The sequence below is a fragment of the Pleurodeles waltl genome, chromosome 8 (genome assembly GCF_031143425.1).
Source record: "Pleurodeles waltl isolate 20211129_DDA chromosome 8, aPleWal1.hap1.20221129, whole genome shotgun sequence".
NCBI lineage: Eukaryota > Metazoa > Chordata > Amphibia > Caudata > Salamandridae > Pleurodeles > Pleurodeles waltl.
The window spans coordinates 1,520,249,985-1,520,271,613 of NC_090447.1; the positions used below are offsets into that span (position 1 = coordinate 1,520,249,985).

The following is a 21,629-nucleotide window of genomic DNA, read 5'->3' on the forward strand; positions in this document are numbered from 1 at the left end:
CTTCTTCATTTTCCGGTATCCCATGTAGGCATATATATATTATCTCTCCGGCTCCTATCCTCCATGTCCGTTAGCTTACTCCTCAGATAGAGGAGGTCTTGGTCCCGGGACATGGTGGTCTGTGCCTCTACCAATCCCATGCGTTGTTACAGTCCAGTTACTCTGGATTGAAAGCCTGCAATTTCAGCTCACATGGATTTGGTCTCTAGCGTTAGTGAGGTTATAGAGGCGTCCATCCCCTCTATGCGGCGACTGACAGTGGTGATTTCCTGTAATATCCTGTCCATTGTTGTGGGATGGCTCTTTTCTGCCATTGTGGTGGATTCAGTTGGAGGTGATGATGTTTGGTATTGGTTGTGGTAGAGGCTAAGCGTTTATGTTGGAGTGCTTCCGAGAATAATAACTGTCGTGCGGGCTTGCTGGCGGATTTTTGATTCAGTTTGTTACCGGGCATTGCCTCAACAGTCCGCCCGTGTCCTCTGCTTAGTGTACTATTCTCCCTCCTCTAAGTCCAGTTGGGGCATGGGCTTTCTGTGACCGTTGGTTCTTACTTCTATTCTATCCTTCCTTTTTTTCCCCGTCTCCTTGCCCTCCTATGAACGTTTTCTCTTATTCGTGGTTCATCGTTTTCTTCCTTTGCCTTTTCCCCCTTTGGTTGCTATGTCAGAGTGCAGCGACCTGACTTTGTTTTCGTTTGGGAGAGGAGGTTATATCCTTGTCGGTTCCGCTATGATAGAACTGGTGTGGGGGGTTGTCATAGCCCAGGGTATTTATGTGGGTTTAGTCTCTTTTCCCTATACCTGGCTCTTTTGTGGTTGTTGTTACGTGCAGAGAACGATGGGGGAGTGTGGCCTCCTCGGAGCCCTTCGCCTGTCGTCTGGGCTGGTCGGAGTTGCACGTGGCTGTGTTCCTGTGGGGAGAGGGTTGAATGCGGTGTGTGTGCTTGTCGTCGCCTCTCTGCTCCTCGTCTGTCTCTCTGCCCCTTTTTTTCCTCCACTTTATGCCTTCCTTTCGTCCCCTCCGTGCTCCCTCTTTTTGTCTCTCCACCTCATCCTCCTTGTCCCCGTTTATTCCCCTCTTCCCCTCTAGTGTCTCCTCTGTCCTCTCTCATTCCTTCGATGTTATTTATAGTTTATGGGGGGGGGAGGAGAAGTAATTGCGCTTGATATCTCCATGGGGGGTGAGGGGGGTGTTCCGATCTTCCGGTGGTTTTCGGTTTATGGAGAACGGGGGGAAGGGTGGCGGAAGAGGTGGGGGGGAGATCGTACCTCCGTCTCCGTTGGTTTGAACTTTTTGGGTCGTCCTAGCTCTTCTACAGGGCCGTCGTGTAGAATACGGGTCTTTGACGCCTCGGCAAATCTCCCCGGGAGATCTAAGTATCCCGTGTAGACTACTCCTCACGGTCCCGCGGATCGTCAGTTTGTTCCACGGCCGCGCCATACGCGGCTCTCCTTTTACGCGACTCTGCCTCTCCAGCCAGGCCCTTGGGCAGGTCGCGAGTTCTTGGCCTCCCAGCTCGCCCTCACGGTGTCTCCAGGCTTCGGTCCGGGGCACAACGGTTGTCGGAGCAGGTGTCGCCGTGCATAGTATGTTTTCTTGCCATCTCAGCGCCCCCGCCGCCCCCGTGTTCGCCGCGACGCGGAGCTCTCGTACTAGGTGGCCATCTTTCTTCGTGGCCCGGCCACGCCCCCCTAGTAAAGAAATTTTAACGTTTTCTTAAAAAAAATAACATAATTTCCTCACCACTTTTTAAACATACCTGCTGTTTATTGAGTCCTTACTATCAAAGAAAATGTTCATCTTGAGGCACTTTTTTGCAATCTCCACTTTGGTATAATAAACTCATAACTATTAATAATAGACCCTTATATTGGAAATCTTGGTGAACTAGGGGAATTATCTGAGTTCAAGATCTTTTTGATGACCTCAATCCTCGTTCCTTTCTTCAATTCCAAGTGATTTTTACACAAATTTTGAATCCTTATGAAGACAGTTTTAGACCGTTTCTGTTCGCTTCCATTAGACACAACAGCTCTTTCCCCTTCTCCCCCAGATTCACTTTTACATTTGTTATCTCTTAACCCTAAAGCATCTTTATATACAAATATTTTTGATCAACTAAAGCCAAAGTAGAACTTTCTTGGGAAGCTGTTTGGGTTGTGATTGGACCATTCTTTTCTGGAACAAAATATGGTCCAGAATCTTTCAAATTTCATGATCGGCCTCTACAACTCAATCAATGTTTTTTCTTTATCATAGGCTATATCAGACACCAACATCCCTAAATTTGGTATCACAGCTAGTCCTGCCTGTTGGTCATATCATTACTCGAAAGGTGATTTGCTTCATATCCTTTTTTATGCCCCCCTACTGCCCTTTTTGGCAAAAAGTTTAGAATAAAATGTCCCATTACATGCCCATGACAAAGGAGTATTTGATCTTATGATGGCCTTAGCTTTTGAACAAGTTACAATTAACTGGAAATCCTCCTATAGCTTATTCTTTGCAGTTTGCCATTATCATTGTTTAGATACTATTTTTGCTTCTGTTTGTAGACCTCTGGTGAATAGGGATTTGTATTGGTCCACATTAATGAACTTTCTCACTAATAACGTTAAACAATGTGATCAATCAATTAGGTCTGAGGATTTTAAACCACCATAATATGTTTATTTATCGCTGTTCTTTTCTCAATAACATGGTTCTAGTTTTCTTCATTATGATTATATATTATTATATCATCCATACCTGATTTTCAAATTTTGTATTGCATTCCCCTTCCCTCTTTTATGTCCTTCCTTCTCCCTATAATTACAAAATTGTAAACAGCTTTTCTCCCTATATTGCTTATTAGCTTTGTACTGTTACTATTTCCTATGTTGATGGAAGTTTGTTGGATTTGTTTTATATATTGCATAATAAAGCTGATTAAACTTAGAAAAATAAATGTATTGTATTGACATACACTTTTTTATGTTGATTAACTGATGTTTTTGGGGTGAATCTATGGCTGAAAATCTGCAGGATATTACCTGAACATCCAGTCAGTGTTCAGCTTGAATTCCATAACATGCTAGAGAAATGCTTGAGCTAGTCTTAATGAACTGTGATACTGCTTACTGTATTTTTATTGCAGTCAATAGTCTATCATATATTGGCTTCCATTGGCCACAGGGTTCCAGGGTCGGCGTCTCCCAAAGTCACCAGGCATCACTGATGCATCACTAAGCCCAGAGAGGAACATGCATGCTAGTACCTGTTCATATCAATGCAGTCAATCACATCCTGTCCTCTAATGTGTGGGTACACATCTGAGTCCTGCAGTGCTCCTGCCAGTTGGGTACAGCTAACTACAGTGCTGGCTTTGCACATTCGCCAACACCAAGTCAGAGGTGCTATAAGGGAAAGAGTTGTGCATCAGGTTCACAACTCGGTGCTTCTCTTTGTGTATCAGAGATGCACCTGTGCACGAGCTTACCACCTTCATGCTCACATTTTCCACTAAGCGCGTTTGTGAGTGTTTATAACTAAAATGCCTAAAATAGTACACTATTTAGTAAATATATTTTCTGAACATAATATAGAACACAATAATACAATGAAAATAAGAAAAGAATACAGCATCTCAAATCACAACACATACATTAATGCATGTTAAATAACTGGCAACTCAATATCTATTCTTTATCAGAGCTCCAATTTTGTCCACAATTTAATATAATTTTGCTTATTAAACTACACTAAGTTTTTTTTAAATACATACAACCATAAATGCATAGAAAGAGAGAGGAAAGAAACAAGACAACAAGGCTTTTGCATATACATTGATTTCTTTTGTGAATCAGCATGTATGCAAACCATGCATTTTATTCCATACGCAAGACACTTCCTTGTTTTTTTCCTGCGGGCTGTCTCCGTATCCTCCCACCATTTTAAACAAACATTTTGGAGCAAATCTTTTCCCTGACCTTCAAAGCTCATTAAGACATACTTGACATCACATGTTGCATTATCAATGACATTCCCAGTGACATCACTGGTGCCATCTCAGAGACACACACATATACACATGTTTTTATTGAAGTTCAAAGTTTTTTTTGTGATATACATTGTCTCTGTGCCTCCAGAACCACAGCAAGTGGCTATTGGCTGAGTGCAGAGCCTATCAGCGACCCCAGTATCTAGCTTTGTTACGTGAAAATAAAAGCCACTATGCAGTGATGATACCATTACAGTACATGGAAACACAGAATAATTGTATAAAGCCTATTTCTAATTTCCTTATTACAGCCGGGTTGTGACATATTTAGTCTCCTGTAAAAAAAAGAAATGATGTAGCCACGCAGCTGCAATAAATTATCACATTTGAGCTGTGGCGTCAGAATACCTGCTGCCAGCAATCGAGGTAATATGCAGGTTACAGAGCATAATTGCAGGTGCTGTTCAAACAAAAAAACAAGAACTGGCTTTTTAATCTTCTGATCTTTTTTCTTAAATGAGCAGGAAGTAGATATTTATAGCAACCAGTTTATTTTTGGCATGCTATAGACCTTTTTGCAGCATTTTACTCACTGCTTTTTGGCCTATTTAATTTCGTGCTACAAATTCTGATTTTATTCATCATGTCTGTAACCATACAAAAGAGCATTAAAGAGCAAGATACCAAAGAGTTCAAGGGTTTTTGGAAAGGGTGATGGTGTGACCGTGCATTATGTGGAATGAAGTACCCCTTGTCTTGTAGTAAAAAGAAATTGGAAGTCATCTCAGAGCTCCAGGACCTTATAAAGGAGTTCTGCGCCTTCAGCCTCATTCCTCTATAGGGCAACGGAACTCCTCAATGACTTGCAATACCCTTATAATGTAGAGCAGGGGTAACTATCACATACATAAGGCTGATCATTGCAGTATTTAAGGCACACCTGTAGTCTTTCCTCAATAAACAGAAGCTAATTAACAGGGGAATTGACTCAACAGAATAGGGTCAGTGACATTGAATTTCCTCTGAACATTATTCACTCACTTTTATAATCTCACCTGTGTGAATTTAGTTTTTGCTTGCCTTGCTCTAATCATAATGAATTAAACAAAGGATTGCTGAATTTTCGATCATTTTAGCCAGTTGAGATTTCAGAATGTTAAAACATCCAGTGTGCCAAGAAGCTGTAAAACAAACAAGCACGAAACATAACCACCTTAGTGTAGCGTAAAACTTAATGACAAAGATGTACACTGCAGGCCTCCTGCCTTTTCAAGAAGGGAATGTCTGGGTTAGATAAGCACAAAAATGCTTCTGAGGCACGTTTCTCCAGAAACACACTCCCTGAGGACACATCAATATACCTCCACTCTATAGTGGGTAGTTAGTGTTTGGTGGACATCCCACCAGCGTGGCGGAGGCCCCGTCAAGCCACCTGCCATAATTAAAGATCATAGCTGTGCTAGCATTGTTTTCTTTCACAGCACCAGACCCCATCTGAAGGTTTATTTCAACAAAAATGAAAGGTAATGACCCCTATCCTGCAGAGGAGCATTGATCATTTGCCTGTCTAGCTCTGGTACGCCCCTCATTGCAGACATGGGCAAGAAAAACACGTCAGAAAGATTGTAATAAATAGAATGGGCATTTCAACATACACTGACCACCAGCGTTGTGGTTGATGGCCGCCAGTCAAAGGATTTAGATGTCACCAGAAGGTTTGCTGTTAGACACCAGACAGTTCCCCTGGTTGTTAATATGGCAGGAGAACCGCTGGGTTGGCAGCACGGAAGACCCACAAACTGACAGCACATCACATGGTCTGTCAAGCCTAAATGACCAATGTCTGAATATGAACTGTTGTGGGACTGGTAAAGATTGTGTAAAGCTCACCTGATATAATACCATTAGAACCTGTGTACATGCATATTAACTTTGCTTCTCACAATGGGTAAAACCGGTACATAGTAGGCAGGCCAGGTGTAGGATATTAATAGAAGACTTGGAAGTCAACTGTGTTTTAATCAGTAACTCAATTTATTGGTGGATGTTGATTTTGCTAGTGAAGTTGTGAATGAGCTAGTGTAGTAGAAATACGTTTTATGGACATATTTATTTTCACACAGAAAAAGCTTCATACCTGGTTAGAATTTTATGAGTTGTTATAATGATGATTTCAAAGTGAAGCATTTTTTTTTTTTTACCTATTGAAGAAGAAAAGATTAATTCCTGTCTAGATTTATGGGTGAAATATAAAAAACTCCAGCACTGCATAGAAAGGGCTTTAGCCCTTTTGAAAACTGAGGTGCTGGAGTAAGCATGACTTACATATTAATCTTATCTCAGTGCACTGCAGTGAAAGGAACTCACTCCTGTTTGCATCAATTTTCTCTGTTTAAGTTGGTGATTTTGGGGTCAATCTTGTCTCGCATATAATGCAGACAACTGGCCACATCCTGTGCGGATCCCTTTGTGCATTAGAAGATCTGACACTTGAGCAAAGCTTATTTCACTCTCAGTGCAGTTGTTTCGCCTCACTCCCCATGTGTTACTACGTGCTGTGTGAGGTCTTTTTTTCGGGTAAAACTCTTTTCACACATAGTGCAATGATGAGGCCTCAACCCTGTGTGGATTCTTTGATGTATTCGAAGATTTGACTTATTAGTAAAGCTTTTCTTACAGTCTGTGCAGGTAAAGGGTCTCTCTCCTGTGTGCGTTCTTTGGTGGTTGAGAAGACTTTGCTTGAGACTAAAGCTTTTGTCACATTCAGTGCAGCAGTAAGGCCTCTCTCCTGTGTGGATTCTTTGATGCGTTCGGAGATTTGAGTTTTTAGTAAAGCTTTTTCCACACTCAGCACAATGATACGGCTTCAATCCTGTGTGAATTTTTTGGTGATCCAGAAGAACTGACCTTACAGCAAAATCCTTCTTGCACTCAGTGCATTGGTAGGGCCTCTCTCCTGTGTGTGTCCTTTGATGGTCTAGAAGATTTTGCTTTTGAGTAAATCTTTTATCACACTCTGTGCAGTGATACGGCCTCATCCCTGTGTGGATTCTTCGATGATTTAAAAGGTGATCCTTTCGAATAAAGGTTTTCTCGCACACAATGCAGTGAAAGGGCCTCACTTCTGTATCTTGCATTTGGTGCTTTGGATGATTTGATGTTTCCGAAAAGTTCTTCTCACACTCGCTGATATTGTAAGGTCTGAAATGAGTTTTTTCATGTGCCACAAGAAGTGCCTTCTTGTTAAAACTCTTCTCACACTCAGTGCATGTGAAACACCTCTCAGTCTTGCAGACTCGGTTGTATTTTGTTAATGAACATACGTGGGACTCTTTCTCAGATGTCTCTGCTTCAGACACTAGAGAGTGAAAAGGAAAGCAAGAATCATATATGGTAAATGATTATAAAGTACAAACATAAAAGAGAAAAATACTGAGGTTATCTGGAAAAGGTAACTGCTGACAATATATTAACTACAGTCAAATTGTACCGAAAACCTCACATAGGCCTTGACAATGGTGCTAAACCAGCCCATCTGCAAAACTCTGGCTTCCCCCAGTGGATTCAACAATCTCTGAGTTTAGATAGTACAAGTCTTTGTGAGGTGCTACACCAATACTGTCCTGGGTGAATGGTGTCGAAATGGGAAACTGAAACAGGAAAATGGTCATTTGCTTCAGGCTGTTGTTCTCCTACTCAAGAAGAGACAACCTGTGTTAATTTGGTTTCTGCAGCACTGCATGGTGTCTGGTGGACTGGAGTGAATACAACTGCTCATTAACAAACCAATTTCTGCCTTACACTGTATATGAGACTCCTTTTCACTGTTCTGCTACCCTGGAGTGCTTGGCTGGTATCAAAGTAAATCAACAAAACTTTGAAGAAGATACTAGTTGCTCCCATGCAAAGGTTTGAAAACAGAGCGTCTGAAATGTAAAGCAGACTCAGTGGCCCTTGCTTCTCAACAGTGCAAGCAAAGGAGACTAAAGAAGGGACTGTTTGAATCAGTAACGTGTACTCATTTGACAAAGACTAAGCCTGCACCGGCACGGACATGTTTTATCAGGGATAAGGCCCTCCTGCTGCTGTCCACTTGAAATGACTGGGACGAGCCCATTCACTATAGAAGAATCCTACTGCTGAGACAAACTGAAGAGTGAGCAGCAGAGATCTCTGAAGGGACAGTAGCTGACTCCCTGACCAAGCAGAAGGACCAACTAGCTGAACTCTGTATGGACAATGTTCAACGAACTGAGGCACCCAAGAGACAGGAGTGTCTTTCCGGAACTGAACGAGAATCAAGTGGGTGAATTTAGTTCAAACATTTGCACAGAAACAATCCAGGGCTATAACTATGATCATCGAGTACAATCCCTGACCCCATGAGACAATGAGATCATCTAAAATTTCACAAGGTGGAAGTACTGCCATAAATTTGCAGAGTTCTCTCCCAGCCAAACTAGCAGTTTCTTCCTCATTCAGGAGGAAGTTACTTACCTGTACATTATGGTTCTCCAGTATTCATATCTTTCATAGCTTAACATGCTTGAATCTTCCCCATCATCATGGTGGGAGTCCCACAGTAACAGCAGTAAAAAAGCAGTGCCAATAGGTAGGCCTTAAAAGCACCCCTGAAAACAACAGACATTGTAAACTAATTGGCTTTGTTGAAAGCACACAAACTTCAGCTAATCAGAGCCAAGACCCAGAAGCACTCATCACCTGCTCAGCCTTCATACCTCCGATTTCTAGCAGAAGTGTAAATAAAAGCAAATAAGAGAGATAGCAAAAGGTGAGCATTAATGGGGAGGAGGGCGGGTCACATTTGCATCTATGAAAGATATAAATACTGGAGAACCACAGCGTCCAGCGGTAAGTAACTGGTTTCTTCTCCAGTATTCCATCTTTCAAAGATTCACATGCTTGTTCAGACTAGCAAGAGGTACCAAGAGACTGTAAGAGGTGGGTGAGGCGAACCATCCCACCATGAAAACTTAACATAAGGATTATCAAACTCATAGGTAAGGTATGCTATTCAGAAACGCAATCACATGCCTAAAGCTTTCAATAAAAGTAACACTCACATATATATATATATATATATATATATATATATACACAAATCACCAAAAATATTCACCGCACTTCACGAAGTTTCAATAGTGCATATTTATTTCAAAATAACAACCACCAACGCGTTTCAACTCCCCAAGGAGCTTTCAGACCACTTTTGTTTGAGTATATATAACTATATCTGCATGTTAAATGTATAAGTACATCAACTGATCCAATGAGTTGAATAAAACAAATAGAAAAGGAGAAACAAAGAAATTCATCAAAATCAATGTACAAATGGCTCAACACTGCATACCTTAAGAAAACAAGTGGCGTAACGTGACCTGCACAACTCCTATGTCAGCTTTCCTCCTTGAGTCCAGGCATAAGTGCTTAGTAAAGGTTTAGGGGCTGGCCCACGTGGCTGCCCTGCATATTTCAGGCAACGGTACACCCACAAACTGGGCTGAAGCAGCAGCAACCTTCCTTGTTGAGTGTGCATTAACTTTCAAAAACAGCGGTCTTCCTGCTTTCTCATGGCAGAACATGAGCCTGAGATTGTCCTTTCCTTGGTGAGACAAACAAAATTAATAGGCGATCCAATTTTCTGAACACCTTAGTTATACCAAGGTGAACCTTGTGACAGCATCCAATGTCAACTGAGTGCAATGCTTGTTCACCCGGAGAAGAAGCTGAAAAAGGTTGGCAAAACACAATGGTCTTATTCAGGTGAAAAGTTGTTTGCATCATTGAGATTAATTTGGGATTGGTCCTCATAACAAAGTTATCCTCTCTAAACTGCAAATAAGGTTCAAGGATTGTTAAGGCTTGGATTTTGCTTATCCGCCTCGCAGAGGTAATAGCCAACAGGAAGGCTACTTTCCAGGACAAAAAATGGAATTCAGTCTTGTGAATCGGTTCAAAAGGAGCTCTCATAAGCTGAGACAAGACAGTGTTTAGGTGCTTTGGCACTGGTGGAGGTTTTACTGGAGGACAAACTCTGAACAGGCTCGTCAGGAACTCCTTAACAAATCTGTTGAACCAGAGAGCGTTCCCCATCTCGCCTTCTGAATCTGGAAATCGCTGCCAGGTGTACTTTCACAGAGGAATCAGCAAATCCTGACTTTGACAGTTGTAGCAGATACGGAAAAATTGGCTCTGGAGAGGCGATGATGGGATGTAGAGACTGAGAAGAACACCAGACACAAAACCTCTTCCATTTTTGCAGAATAACATTTCATCATGGACTCAGCCTGTGCATGCTGGAGAACCATTCTACAACCCTCCGATAAGTTAACCTCTCTGAACTCAGTGTCGTGAGGAGCCAAGCAGACAAATATAGAGAGCGAATCTGTGGATGCAGACTTTGTCCCTAGATCATTGAAAGAAGATCTTCTACAGGCTGGAACTGAATATGTGCACACTCTGATTGGCGAAGCAGCTCTGTGAACCAATATTTTCTTGATCAAGCTTGAGCTATCAATATTATCCGGCAAGGTTCCTGTTTCTACTTCTGGATGACTTTGGGAATGAGCGGAAACAGAGGGAAAGCATATGCGATCATTCCCAACCATGCCAGGTGGAATGAGTTTCCCCAGAAGCCTGGTTGAGGTTATCTGCTGGTGTAGAACTTGCAGTTCTCATTGAGCAGGGTAGAAAACAGGTTGAGATTTGTGGTTCCCCAATGGTGAAACACTCGAGTGATGGCACGGTTTGTCTGTCCTGCTTAAGGTGTCCGCCCATTCGTTCTGATCTCCTGGAACATACTCTACTTTTAGGGTAATGCTATTGCCAAGCACCCATTCCCAGATCTGTTGAGCTTGAGCTGACAGAACCTTTGACTTTGTTTCTCCCTGTTTGGTGAGATACAACATAGTGCTAGTGTTGCCTGTTCTCACCAAGACCTAAGAGTTGTGCAGTCTTGGATGTAAAGCCTGGAGTCTCAAGAACACTGTCTTCAGCTCCAGAAGATTGATGTGCGATACTGCCTCCTAAGAAGGTCCATTTCTGTGGATTTCTAGAACTTGCATGTGATTCCCCTTCCTTCCCAGGAGGCGACTGTCATCATCACTATATGCAGCCGCACAGGGATGACTGTAGGATCCAGGGAAATGTTGTCAACCACCACAATATTGCAAGTCTCAACTCTGGAGTGATTGAGATCGTATCCTCAAAGGTGCCCTGGCATTAAACCATTTGCTTGGCCAGCTGTTCCTACAATAGACGCTTTGGAGGACAACAGTTTGGTATCAGTGGAATGCAGGATGATATTATCCCCAACACTGATTTGACCTTTAGTGCAGAAGGATCTTTTTTCCACCACAGATGCTGCTATTGCCTTCAGATGATGAGTTTGTCTATAGTCAGGAAAGCCTTTGCAACCTTCGTATCTATGACTGCCCCCAGAAATACTGCTGACCTGCATGGAATTAGAGAGGATTTCTCCTTATTCAGCTTGAGGCTTAGACTTTCAAATAGCATCAGACGGACAAGAGTTGATTTTCTGGCCGAGTAAGAGGTGGGTCCCTTTATCAGCCAGTCATCCAGGTACAGGAAAACCTGGTGGCCTGATTGCCTCAGAAATGCTGCCACCGGAGCCATGCATTTCATAAAGACTCTGGGAGTGGAACATAGCCTAATAGGGAGCACTCTGACTTGTTAATGGCACAATGCCACCTCAAATCGCAGGAACTTTCTGTTTGATGTGAATAGGAATATGGAAATATGCATCCAGAAGGTCCCAGGAAGTCATAGGGCCTGATTACAACTTTGGAGGAGGTGTTAATCCGTCCCAAATGTGACGGATATACCACCAGACGTATTACGAGTTCCATAGGATATAATGGACTCGTAATACGGCTGGTGGTAAATCCGTCACTTTACCGTCACTTTTGGGACGGATTAACACCTCCTCTAAAGTTGTAATCAGGCCCATAGTCTCTTGGATCCATGAGCTGCAGAATTTCCTGGAAAAGGAGCATCCTGAAGGACTGCTTCGTGATGAATTTGTTTAAAAGCCTTAAATCTATCACCTGCCTCCACTTGCCTAACTTCCTATTGATGAGGAGGAAGTTAGAACAAAATATTTCGTTCCGCTGGGCTACCAAAACTTCCTCTATGGGGTTTTTGTAAAGAAACAATTGGATTTTCTGCTTCAGCAAAACTAGATGTTGGTGCAATGTTTTGCACAGTGGAACATTTGGCAGCTTTTTAACAAATTCCAGGGTGTGACAAGGGTGGATTACGTCTAACACCCATTTGTCGGAAGAGATGGTTTTACAACGACTGTGGAATTTGGATGGAGAATTGCCGAATTGTTGGTGTGGGACTGAGGTAACTGGTGCCTGGGACACAATGTTGTCCTCTGTTATGATCCTGTACCTTTCCTCCCGCCGGAGGACAGCTCTGGGCTTGCTGCCTTGGACACCTAGATGTTACAGCAGGCTTGTATGGCACTTGTGAAGAGTACGCTAATCTAAAATCCTGTTGGGCGTAAGGCTGGTATCTGTGCTGCTAATAAAGAGGTAGAGATGTAAACTGACCCCTACCTCTACTTCCCCAAAAGGACTGAAAACAACTCTGCTGTAGTGTGCCCATTAAGAGAGCTGTTCCCAGCTCCCCAGGCTTCCTAAAGAGGTTCTCCCCATCAAATGGCATGTCCAGGATTTGTGCTTGTACTTCAGGGCAAAATGATGTTGATTTCAACCAGCCCTGATGACATAAGACCGCCACTCCAGCCATTTGATGGAAAGCAGTAGAGGAGATGTCCATTGCTGAATCAATTACCTCTGAATAGGCTTTTTCTACCTCCATCAGGATCTCTCTTGCCTCCATTCTCTTATCCTCCAGAAGATAATCTAAAAAGGCAGACATACCGGACCACATCCAGCGATCATAATGCCCCATGATAACAAGTGCATTAGAGGCTTTTATTGATGTGGAATTATCACAAAACACATATCCACCTGAAACTCATTTTCAATTAATTTAAATATTATAGCAGAAAAAACCTTGCTACTGGTTAACTCAAACAAAAAAGTCTTAAATGAAGACGAAAATCATTCATCTAGAATCTTTAAAAAAAACTCCACGGAATCCAGTACCAACACATATGTGGAAAACATGTTTTTAATGCTTTGGAAGCTGCATCAGCATATAATGGTAATTAATTTTTATAATCATACTTTAGGAAAATAAACAAAGAGTTATAGTTGAAACAAGTGATCCACAAGTGAGAGAAGAGACACCACACAATAAAGAAATAAAGAAATCACTTATAGTTCTGTGATCTTTGATGTATCTCACAAAGACAGTCTCTTTTTAAGTTCTACTTGTCAATACTTTGATTGATAATTCAATACATAATCGAATAGGTCTTGTCTGATTAACATGTCGACGGCATGCTGGATTCTTGGGTCTCATCAGGACAAAAAATGACCTGCCGAACTGTCAAGGAAAAGACCATCAGTAAGGAGTGTGCTATGATGTATAGGAACAAAAAGGGGTATATTTAAAATAATATACATACTGGTGAAAGGTTGGAATTATTAAAGCTCAGCTGGATGTCGAATATTGGTATCTGGAAACAAAAGGGGGCTCAATTCAGTGAATAAGCTTATATTAAAATTAGTATTTGTGGGACCAAGTTATATTAAGGCAAAACTCACCACTGTCTGACCCAGAATGGTGCTATAAGAGCTGGGTAGACTGGCAGCATCTTCCCACAGCGGGGAACGCTGTATTGTCCTAATTCTGAAGTCTGGGTACAAGGGAAGGTGAGACCTGACTCTCCTTCGATAAATAGCCTTTGGAGGCAAGCCTGACTTTGGCACTTGCCCCAGGTCAAATGGCAATTAGAAACAGCTGTGGACAAGTCGAAGAGAAAGATATTATACTTTGGGATCGTTTGGATTAGGTAATATAAACAATAATTATGGGCAAGCTGAATGTGAATTGGAACAGACGTATAAGTGAGGTGAATGTAATCTATTAGAAATAAATACTGAGCGAAAATAAAAAAGGGGAAAAAAATAGGTTGAATGGAGAATCAAACCTAGTACCTCAGCCTTAATAGGTAATGGAATTGCCACCTAGCCATTCGGATATGATCGGGGCGGCTTCCCAAGGTAAGGGATAAATAAATACCTAGTGGAAATAAAAAAGGGAAAATAGGTCAAATGGAGAATCCAACCTAGTACCTCAGCCTTAATAGTTAATGGAATTGCCAAACAGCCGTCCGGAAAGCGATTGGAGCAGCTTCCCACTTTGTGGATACTCTGTTACATTGATATTGGCTGAGCGAACAATATCCACTCCAATGGTGTTTGTAATGCTCCTGAATCGGTGGTAATGCAATTCCTTTGCCTTTCTGTTTTTCCACCATTATTGGGAAGTTATTTCAGTCATCTCCTTGGTGGCTGTGTGACACTTCCATTACCTGCCAAGGAGCCAGGTTCGATCCCTATTTCGACCTAGCACTTCCCTTTATTTTGTACTTTTTATATATATTTTTTTATTAATTCTTTCTCCCACAAGGTATTTAAATTCAATATAGTCCACTTGCAGTTCCTGGATTCCCCACAATATCTTTAAGTCCCCTGAATTAATAGTATTAGTGACCCATTCGTCCAAATGACATTTATATGTGTCGCACAGACGTTAGACAGAAACACATGGTCTGTCATTCACATCTATTACTCCATTGACAATCTCCTTTCAAATTTAGAACCCCTAGCAAATCACAGCACTGTGCATCTTTGCATTTTTTCATACAAGGCATCTTTACTAAAGGAATTGGGGCAGCACTAAATGGTCTGTGGATATATAGTGAGTCGTGAGCCAAACAGTCCCAGTGAGCGTAGCTTCCGTTGATCAGGTGGGGCCAAGCACAGCAACACAAAAGGATGATGGGCGGAGTGCTGAAACTTTTCAAACACTCACTCCCAGTCACAGATCTGGGTTTAATCAATCGTTCTTTTGCTCACCATACCACCCCAGTTTGGACCCAGCCATATGCAAATCAGTCTTGACCCAGTTCCCCATTGGAACAGTCTGGCCCGAACTGCCAGGCCAGGTCCTTCCTGGACTGGAAACAAGCATCCTGGGATTGGTTTCAGGGTATCACCCTTCATCAGCCAAGCACAGCACACAGGAAAAGCGGTAGGGGGGGGGGTGGCATCACCTGACCTAGCAGAAAATGGAAATCAGCTCTTCCAAAAATCTAAGGGTTTTCTGAGTTAGGGGTCATGGGCAGTGGAAGAATGGTTATCAGGGACAAAGACAACCCAGAGAGGAACCACAATTATGTGCAACATTCATCTTTGACTTCTTACACTCTACTCATCCTGCTAATGGACTTTCCAATGGTTATTCGTATCCATTACAATTGTACGGCTTTCCTATACACATTTTTATGTCGATTAACTGATAGTTATGGGATGAATCTAGGATTGTGAATCTTTTTGGGATAAATCTAAGATGTAGGATATCAGTCAGCTTGCATTCAGTAACACACTATTACAGAGAACTTTAGTACAAGTCTGAATCATCTGTGATACTCCTTGCTCTATTTCTATTGCACCCACTAGTTTATCAGGCACTGGCTTCTACTGGCCTAGGGGGCTAATGGACTGGTTCTGCCAGTATCAGACATCACTGAGGCATCACTTAGCCCACAGAGAAGCATCTTCAGGATGTGTTTATGTCAATGATGCCAATAACATTCTTTCCTCTAACCTTGGAGTCTGTATCTGAGTGCTGCAGTGCTTCTGACAGCACCAAGTCAGAGTTGCTGTAAGGGTTGTGTACCAGACTCACAACTCTGTGCTTCCCTTTGTGAATAAGGGGTGTATAGAGAGATGAGCCTGATATATGCCTGACAATCTCTGGGCACAGATTTTCCACCAAGGGCTTTTGTGTGTTTAGAGGCAAAATGCATACAAATACTACATTCATTTGTAACTAGGTTTTCTCAACGTAATATAGAACACAGTGATACAATGAAAATGAGAAAAGAATACAGAATCTCAAATCACAACACACATATTAATGTAAGTTTATTATCAGTCATCTCAATATCCATTCTGTAAGAGATCCCTAATTCAGTCTACATTTAAAGAATAGTTTGCTTATTAAACTTTTCATAAGTTTCTTTAATTCATACAGTTATAGATGCATATATAAGGGATGAAACAAACAAGACAACAATGCTTTCTGAGCATTTCTATTGTGAATCATTGTGTATGCAAAATGTACATTTTACTGTTTATGCAAGATTGTCTTTAGCTAACAAAGAGGTTTTTTTTCTGTGGGGCTCAGTATTCCCCCCCAATTATGTCTTAAAGCGCAATTTCGATAATTACACATTAGAAAGAAACAATGTCGCTTTGCAGTATTTAGAACAAGATAATTCTCATCTTTTTAGAACATCGCTCACAAGCAAAAACAAAAACACAACATGAGTGCTAAGAGAGAAAAGAAGACTTGGCCTAATAAAAACAGTTAACTACAGAAAATAAAACTATGCAATTTTGTTTGTCCTGCTGAATAAGTTTGTGCCAGTCACACGCCTTCTGTTTGCAGGGCCCAGGAAGTTAAGAAGAAGTACCTTAATTACACTGTGAGCAGCGGATGGGCACTGATTACGTTGAATCAATCAGTGCTTGGTCCCTGCTCCACAGACAGGAACAGAAATTATGTTTGGCCTGCAGTGACAAATTACAGGGCTTTAAATAAGAGTGCCAAGCAAGCCAACCAATGGTAAGCAAAAGGGTGGGCTCCAAGTCCTTTTTAGTTAACAACACAGTCTCGCTTGCAAGACGCATGCAGTAGCACATGCTCTTGCAGGCTTGACCCTAAAAATGCAGTACCTGCTCAACTGTAACACATTATTACAGCTGATTCATTACATCACAATGCCTGCTGCCAGTACCCAAGGTGATAGGCAGGTCACAGAGCATAATTACAGTTCCAACAAAAAAGAAAACACATGACCTGGCTTTTTATTCTTCCGATCTTTTTTTGCTAAATGCTATAGGCAATTACAGTAAAATAATCTTTTTGCATTTTTCTACATATTCTGAGCTACAGCATTTTTAAGTCCCTCAGACATTAAATTGGTTCTAACATTCTTTTGTAACATAGTAATCACTGCTTTTGCTCTATTTTTGCTTTTATTCATCACGTCTTTACCCATACTATCTCTTCCGTATGAAAAAAGAAGATACCAAAGATTTAGGCTGTTTCTAGGAAGGGTGATGGTGTGACCAAGCGTGCTGTATGGAAAAAGATAACTTTTGACTTATGTTAAAAAGAAATCGCAAGCTACCTCAGAATTTCGAGACCTTATAAAGGAACTCTGCCTTCGGCCTCATTACTCTATTTGGTCACGGTTCTCCTCAATGACCAATGATTTGCAATATTCTTTTAATGTGTCGCTGGTGTTACTAGGTGGTTGTGCCGCCTTTTGTGGAGGCCTGAGAACTGTATTGAGGAGGGAAAAGTTCAGTACTCACAGCCTGTTGTGCTGTTGGAAGGTCTTCAATTTCCAAGGTGGAGTTGGTGCTGTGCTCTGGTGATTATGCCTGCCCTCTGCCTGCAGATGCCTCGGCGTGAGGTTCTTGAAGCTCTCCAGTGTCGAAGAGGTCTACGGGTTCTTTGGCACTCCTCCCCGACATCTCCAAGCGACGGGCCTGAAGATCACAGAGGATCTTCTTTGATCTGAGAGAGCGACAAGCGTCACAAGAAGGCTTGTTATGCTCAGTCAAAAGGCAAACGTTACAGACCTGATGAAGATTGGTCCGTGGAGATTTTGAGTGGCACCGAGGACGGTATCTAAAGGGCATTTGCTTCTTCACCCTCGTGACCTGGTATGAACCTATTGTAAGTCCCGAGAAAAGAAGGCCCTGGAGGGCAAGGCCCCACAAGGGACCAAGATATATCTGAAGATCTCCCAGTCACAGATGGAGTTGTCGACCGAGAATGGAAGGAAAAAGAGATGCACATTTCAAAACAATACCGACAGTTAGAAGTTACCAGTAGAAATCGAAAAGAGCACCAACAATAGTTTCCAGCTGAAGCACGGAAGCACACATCTGAACCCACCAGAAGGAGAAAATAAATCTACCAATGGAGTCGATGTCCATGCGCATTACCTGCAGGAGTCACTCAACCTCCCGACTTGAATGACGTCTTCGAAAAAAACAACTAGCACACATCCGGGCCCAACACTAGATGGCAGGAGTGTGCAAAGTATGTTTCTACAGCCAAACAAGCCTCATACATATGTTTACTGGATTACATTATTTTCGCAAAGAAAAAGCTTTGTATCTGGTCAGAATTTTATGAGAATGATGATTTCACAGCAATGCATTTTTATACCTACTGATGAAGAATATATTAATTCCTGTCTGGACGTACTGCTGAAATATAAAAAAACTCCAGCACTGCAGAAAACTGTTTGTATTCTTCTGCTTTGTTTCTTAACCCCTTCCATGCTGAGGACTTAATGATTACGTCCTCGGACACGGCTGCACTGTGCCAAGGACGTAACCATTGCATCCTGGCACTGGCCCACCCCCATCTGGCAGGGATGGCAATGGAAGTGTTTCCGTTGCCACCCCGTCTCCCCCCCCCATACCCGATGACGTCAACACGCACCGCATGCTAAGGTCATCAGAGGTTGCCCCTGAAGCATTGGAAGCCTAGCTTCCAGCGCGTCCTTTGGAGAAACCAGTAAGTTTCTCCTTGGGAAGGTGGAAGTGGGAGGTCAAAGAGGCATTGATGTCTCTCAGCATTCCTGCTGCACGATCGCAAGAATGCTCACTAGACACCAGGGATTTTTTTATTTTTTATTATTTCACATACGGGGAGCGGCCCCTTAGGCAAGGGTCACTCCCCACAAGGGCATATTATTGATGGCCATTTCTGCCCCCAAGGGAGGCAGACCGACCTATTTTTATTACTCCCATCTGCACCCAAGGGGGGCAGATTAAGTACCAGGGATTGTTGTGTGCGCGTTTTATTTGGGGTGCGGGCCCTCTGGCAAGAGTCGCTTCCCGGGGCATATTACTGTTGGCCATTTCTGTCCCCATTGGGGGCAGTCTGGCCAATTTGTATTAGGCCCATCTGCCCCCAAGGGGGGCAGAAACCACTTTGGCACCAGGGATTGTGTGTGTGTTTTGTTTTGTGGGGCGGCCCCTTGGGGGCCCATGGGGGCACATTACTGTTGGCCATTTCTGCCCCCCCTTGGGGTCAGATCGGCCTATTTTTATTAGGCCCCTTTGGCAAGGGTCCCTCCCCTTTGGAGGACATTAATTTTGGTCATTTCTACCCCCTTTGGGGCAGATCAGCCTATTTTTATTAGGTTAAACTGCCCCCAAAGGGGGCAGAAACCATTGGGCACCAGGGAGTATTTTGTGTGTGCATGTTTTTTGTTTGGGCGGGGCCGCACCTTGGGCAAGGGTTGCTTCCTATTTGTGGGGGCATTCATTTTGGCTGTTTCTGCATCCTTTGGGAGCAGATCGGCCTATTTTTGTAAGGCCCATCTGCCCCCAAGGGGGGCAGAAACCACTAGGCACCAGGGATTATGTTGTGTGTGTTTTGTTTGGCGGGTGTCGCTCCCCTTTGGAGAACATTCATTTTGACCATTCATGCCCCCTTGGGGGCAGAACGGCCTATTTCTATGAGGCCCATCTACCTCCAATGGGGCAGAAACCACTAGGCACCAGGGATTATTTAGCGTGTGCAGGTTTTTTGCTGCGGGGGGGATTATGTTGTGTGTGTGTTTTGTTTGTGGGGGGGGGGGCCCTTTGGGCAAGGGTCGCTCCCCTTTGGGGGACATTAATTTTGGCCGTTTTATGCCTATTTATATTAGGCCCATCTGCCCCCATGGGGACAGAAACCACTAGGCACCAGAGATTATTTTGTGTGTACATGTTTTTGATTTGGGAGGGCCGCCCCTTTGGCCAAATTGTAGCTGTATTTTGGCTAATTTCTTGGTCTCCTCCAGGGAAACCTACAAACTGTGTCTCCCTAGAATCCTCAGGGTGCTGGGAAAAAAGGACACAAATGGATAAAATTTTATGGAGACCTAAGCGCAAACTACCCTAAATAGCTCAAAATAATTGGTTGGCACAGCAGTGGGAAAAGGCCTGGCAGCGAAGGGGTTAAATTAACAGAAATCAGCAACAAAGAGATATGTTTATTTTTGCACATTATGGGTCACTACAAGAAAGACAATCTCTTTGCATGTTTCAACACATTCTGATCTAAAGCATTTTTAAATCTGACAAACATTAAATCTGTTCTAATATCTTTATGCAACATGTTACTAGCTGTTTTTTTGGACTATTTCATTTTGCACTACATATTTTGCCTTTAATCATCACGTCTGTGCATGATGAATAAAGCATGGCTTGCATATTAATCTCGGTTCCTATGTAGTGCAGTAAAAGGACTCACTGCTGTGTGTGTCACTCTTCTCTGTATCCGATGGTGATATTTAGGTAAATCTTTTCTTACGTATAATACAAAAACCTGGCCATCCTTTGTGCACTAGAAGATCTGACACTATAGTTAAGCTTGCTTCACCCTCAGTGCAGTAATTTGTCCTTGTTCTCATGTGTTATTAGGTGCTGAACAAGGTGTGCCTTTCGAGTAAAGCTCTTTTTACACATGGTGCAATGATGGGGTTTCAACCCTGTGTGGATTCTTTGATGTATTCGAAGATTTGACTTATGAGTAAAGCGTTTCTGACACTCTGTGCAGTGAAAGGGCCTCTCTCCTGTGTGTGTTCTTTGGTGGTCTAGAAGAGTTTGCTTGTGGCTAAAGCTCTTCTCACACTCAGTGCAGTCTTAGGGCCTCTCTCCAGTGTGGATTCTTTGATGATATCGAAGATGTGACCTATAATTAAAGCTTTTGTCACACTCAGTGCACTGAAAAGGCTCCTCTCCCTTGTGTATTCGTTGATGGACTAGAAGATATGCATTTCTAGTAAATTTCTTCTCACATACAGCACACTGAAAAGGCTTCAATCCTGTGTGGACTCTTTGATGCGTTCTAAGATTTGACTTTTTAATAAAGCTTTTCCCACACTAGGCACAGTGATAGGCTTTTCCTCCTGTGTGAATTTTCTGATGATCCACAAGATCTGATCTTCTAGCAAAGTTCTTCTTGCACTCACTGCATTGGTAGTGCTTTTCGCCCGAGTGTGTCCTTTGATGGTTTAGAAGATTTTGCTTTTGACTAAATCTCTTATCACACTTTGTGCAGTGATACGGCCTCTTCTCTGTGTGGATTCTTCTGTGATTTAAAAGATGTTCCTTCTGAGTAAAGCTTTTCTCACACACAATGCAGTGAAAAGGCCTCACTCTGTAAGTAACATTTGGTGCCCTGGAAGATTTGACATTTTAGAAAAGCTCTTTTCACGCTCGCTGATATTGTAAGGGCTTGGTTCTGAATGAGTTCTTTCATGCATCACAAGAAGTGCCTTCTTGTTAAAACTCTTCTCACACTCAGTGCATGCGAAGCAACTCTCAGTCTTGCAGACTCTGTTGTATTTTGTTAGTGAACATCTGTGGCACTCTTTCTCGGACGT

General features: G+C 42.5%; 1 protein-coding gene and 1 pseudogene across 1 annotated transcript in view; both read right to left on the reverse strand.

The window, feature by feature from the left end:
- LOC138249620 (zinc finger protein Xfin-like) overlaps positions 1–21,629 on the reverse strand; it is a 318,126-nt gene that overhangs the window by 217,994 nt on the left and 78,503 nt on the right. Inside the window, exon 8 of the mRNA XM_069203568.1 lies at positions 6,514–7,337. Coding sequence (XP_069059669.1) covers positions 6,514–7,337 — 824 coding nt within the window. The remainder of the gene's footprint in view (positions 1–6,513; positions 7,338–21,629) is intronic.
- Positions 20,520–21,441, reverse strand: LOC138248870 (zinc finger protein 776-like; annotated as a pseudogene).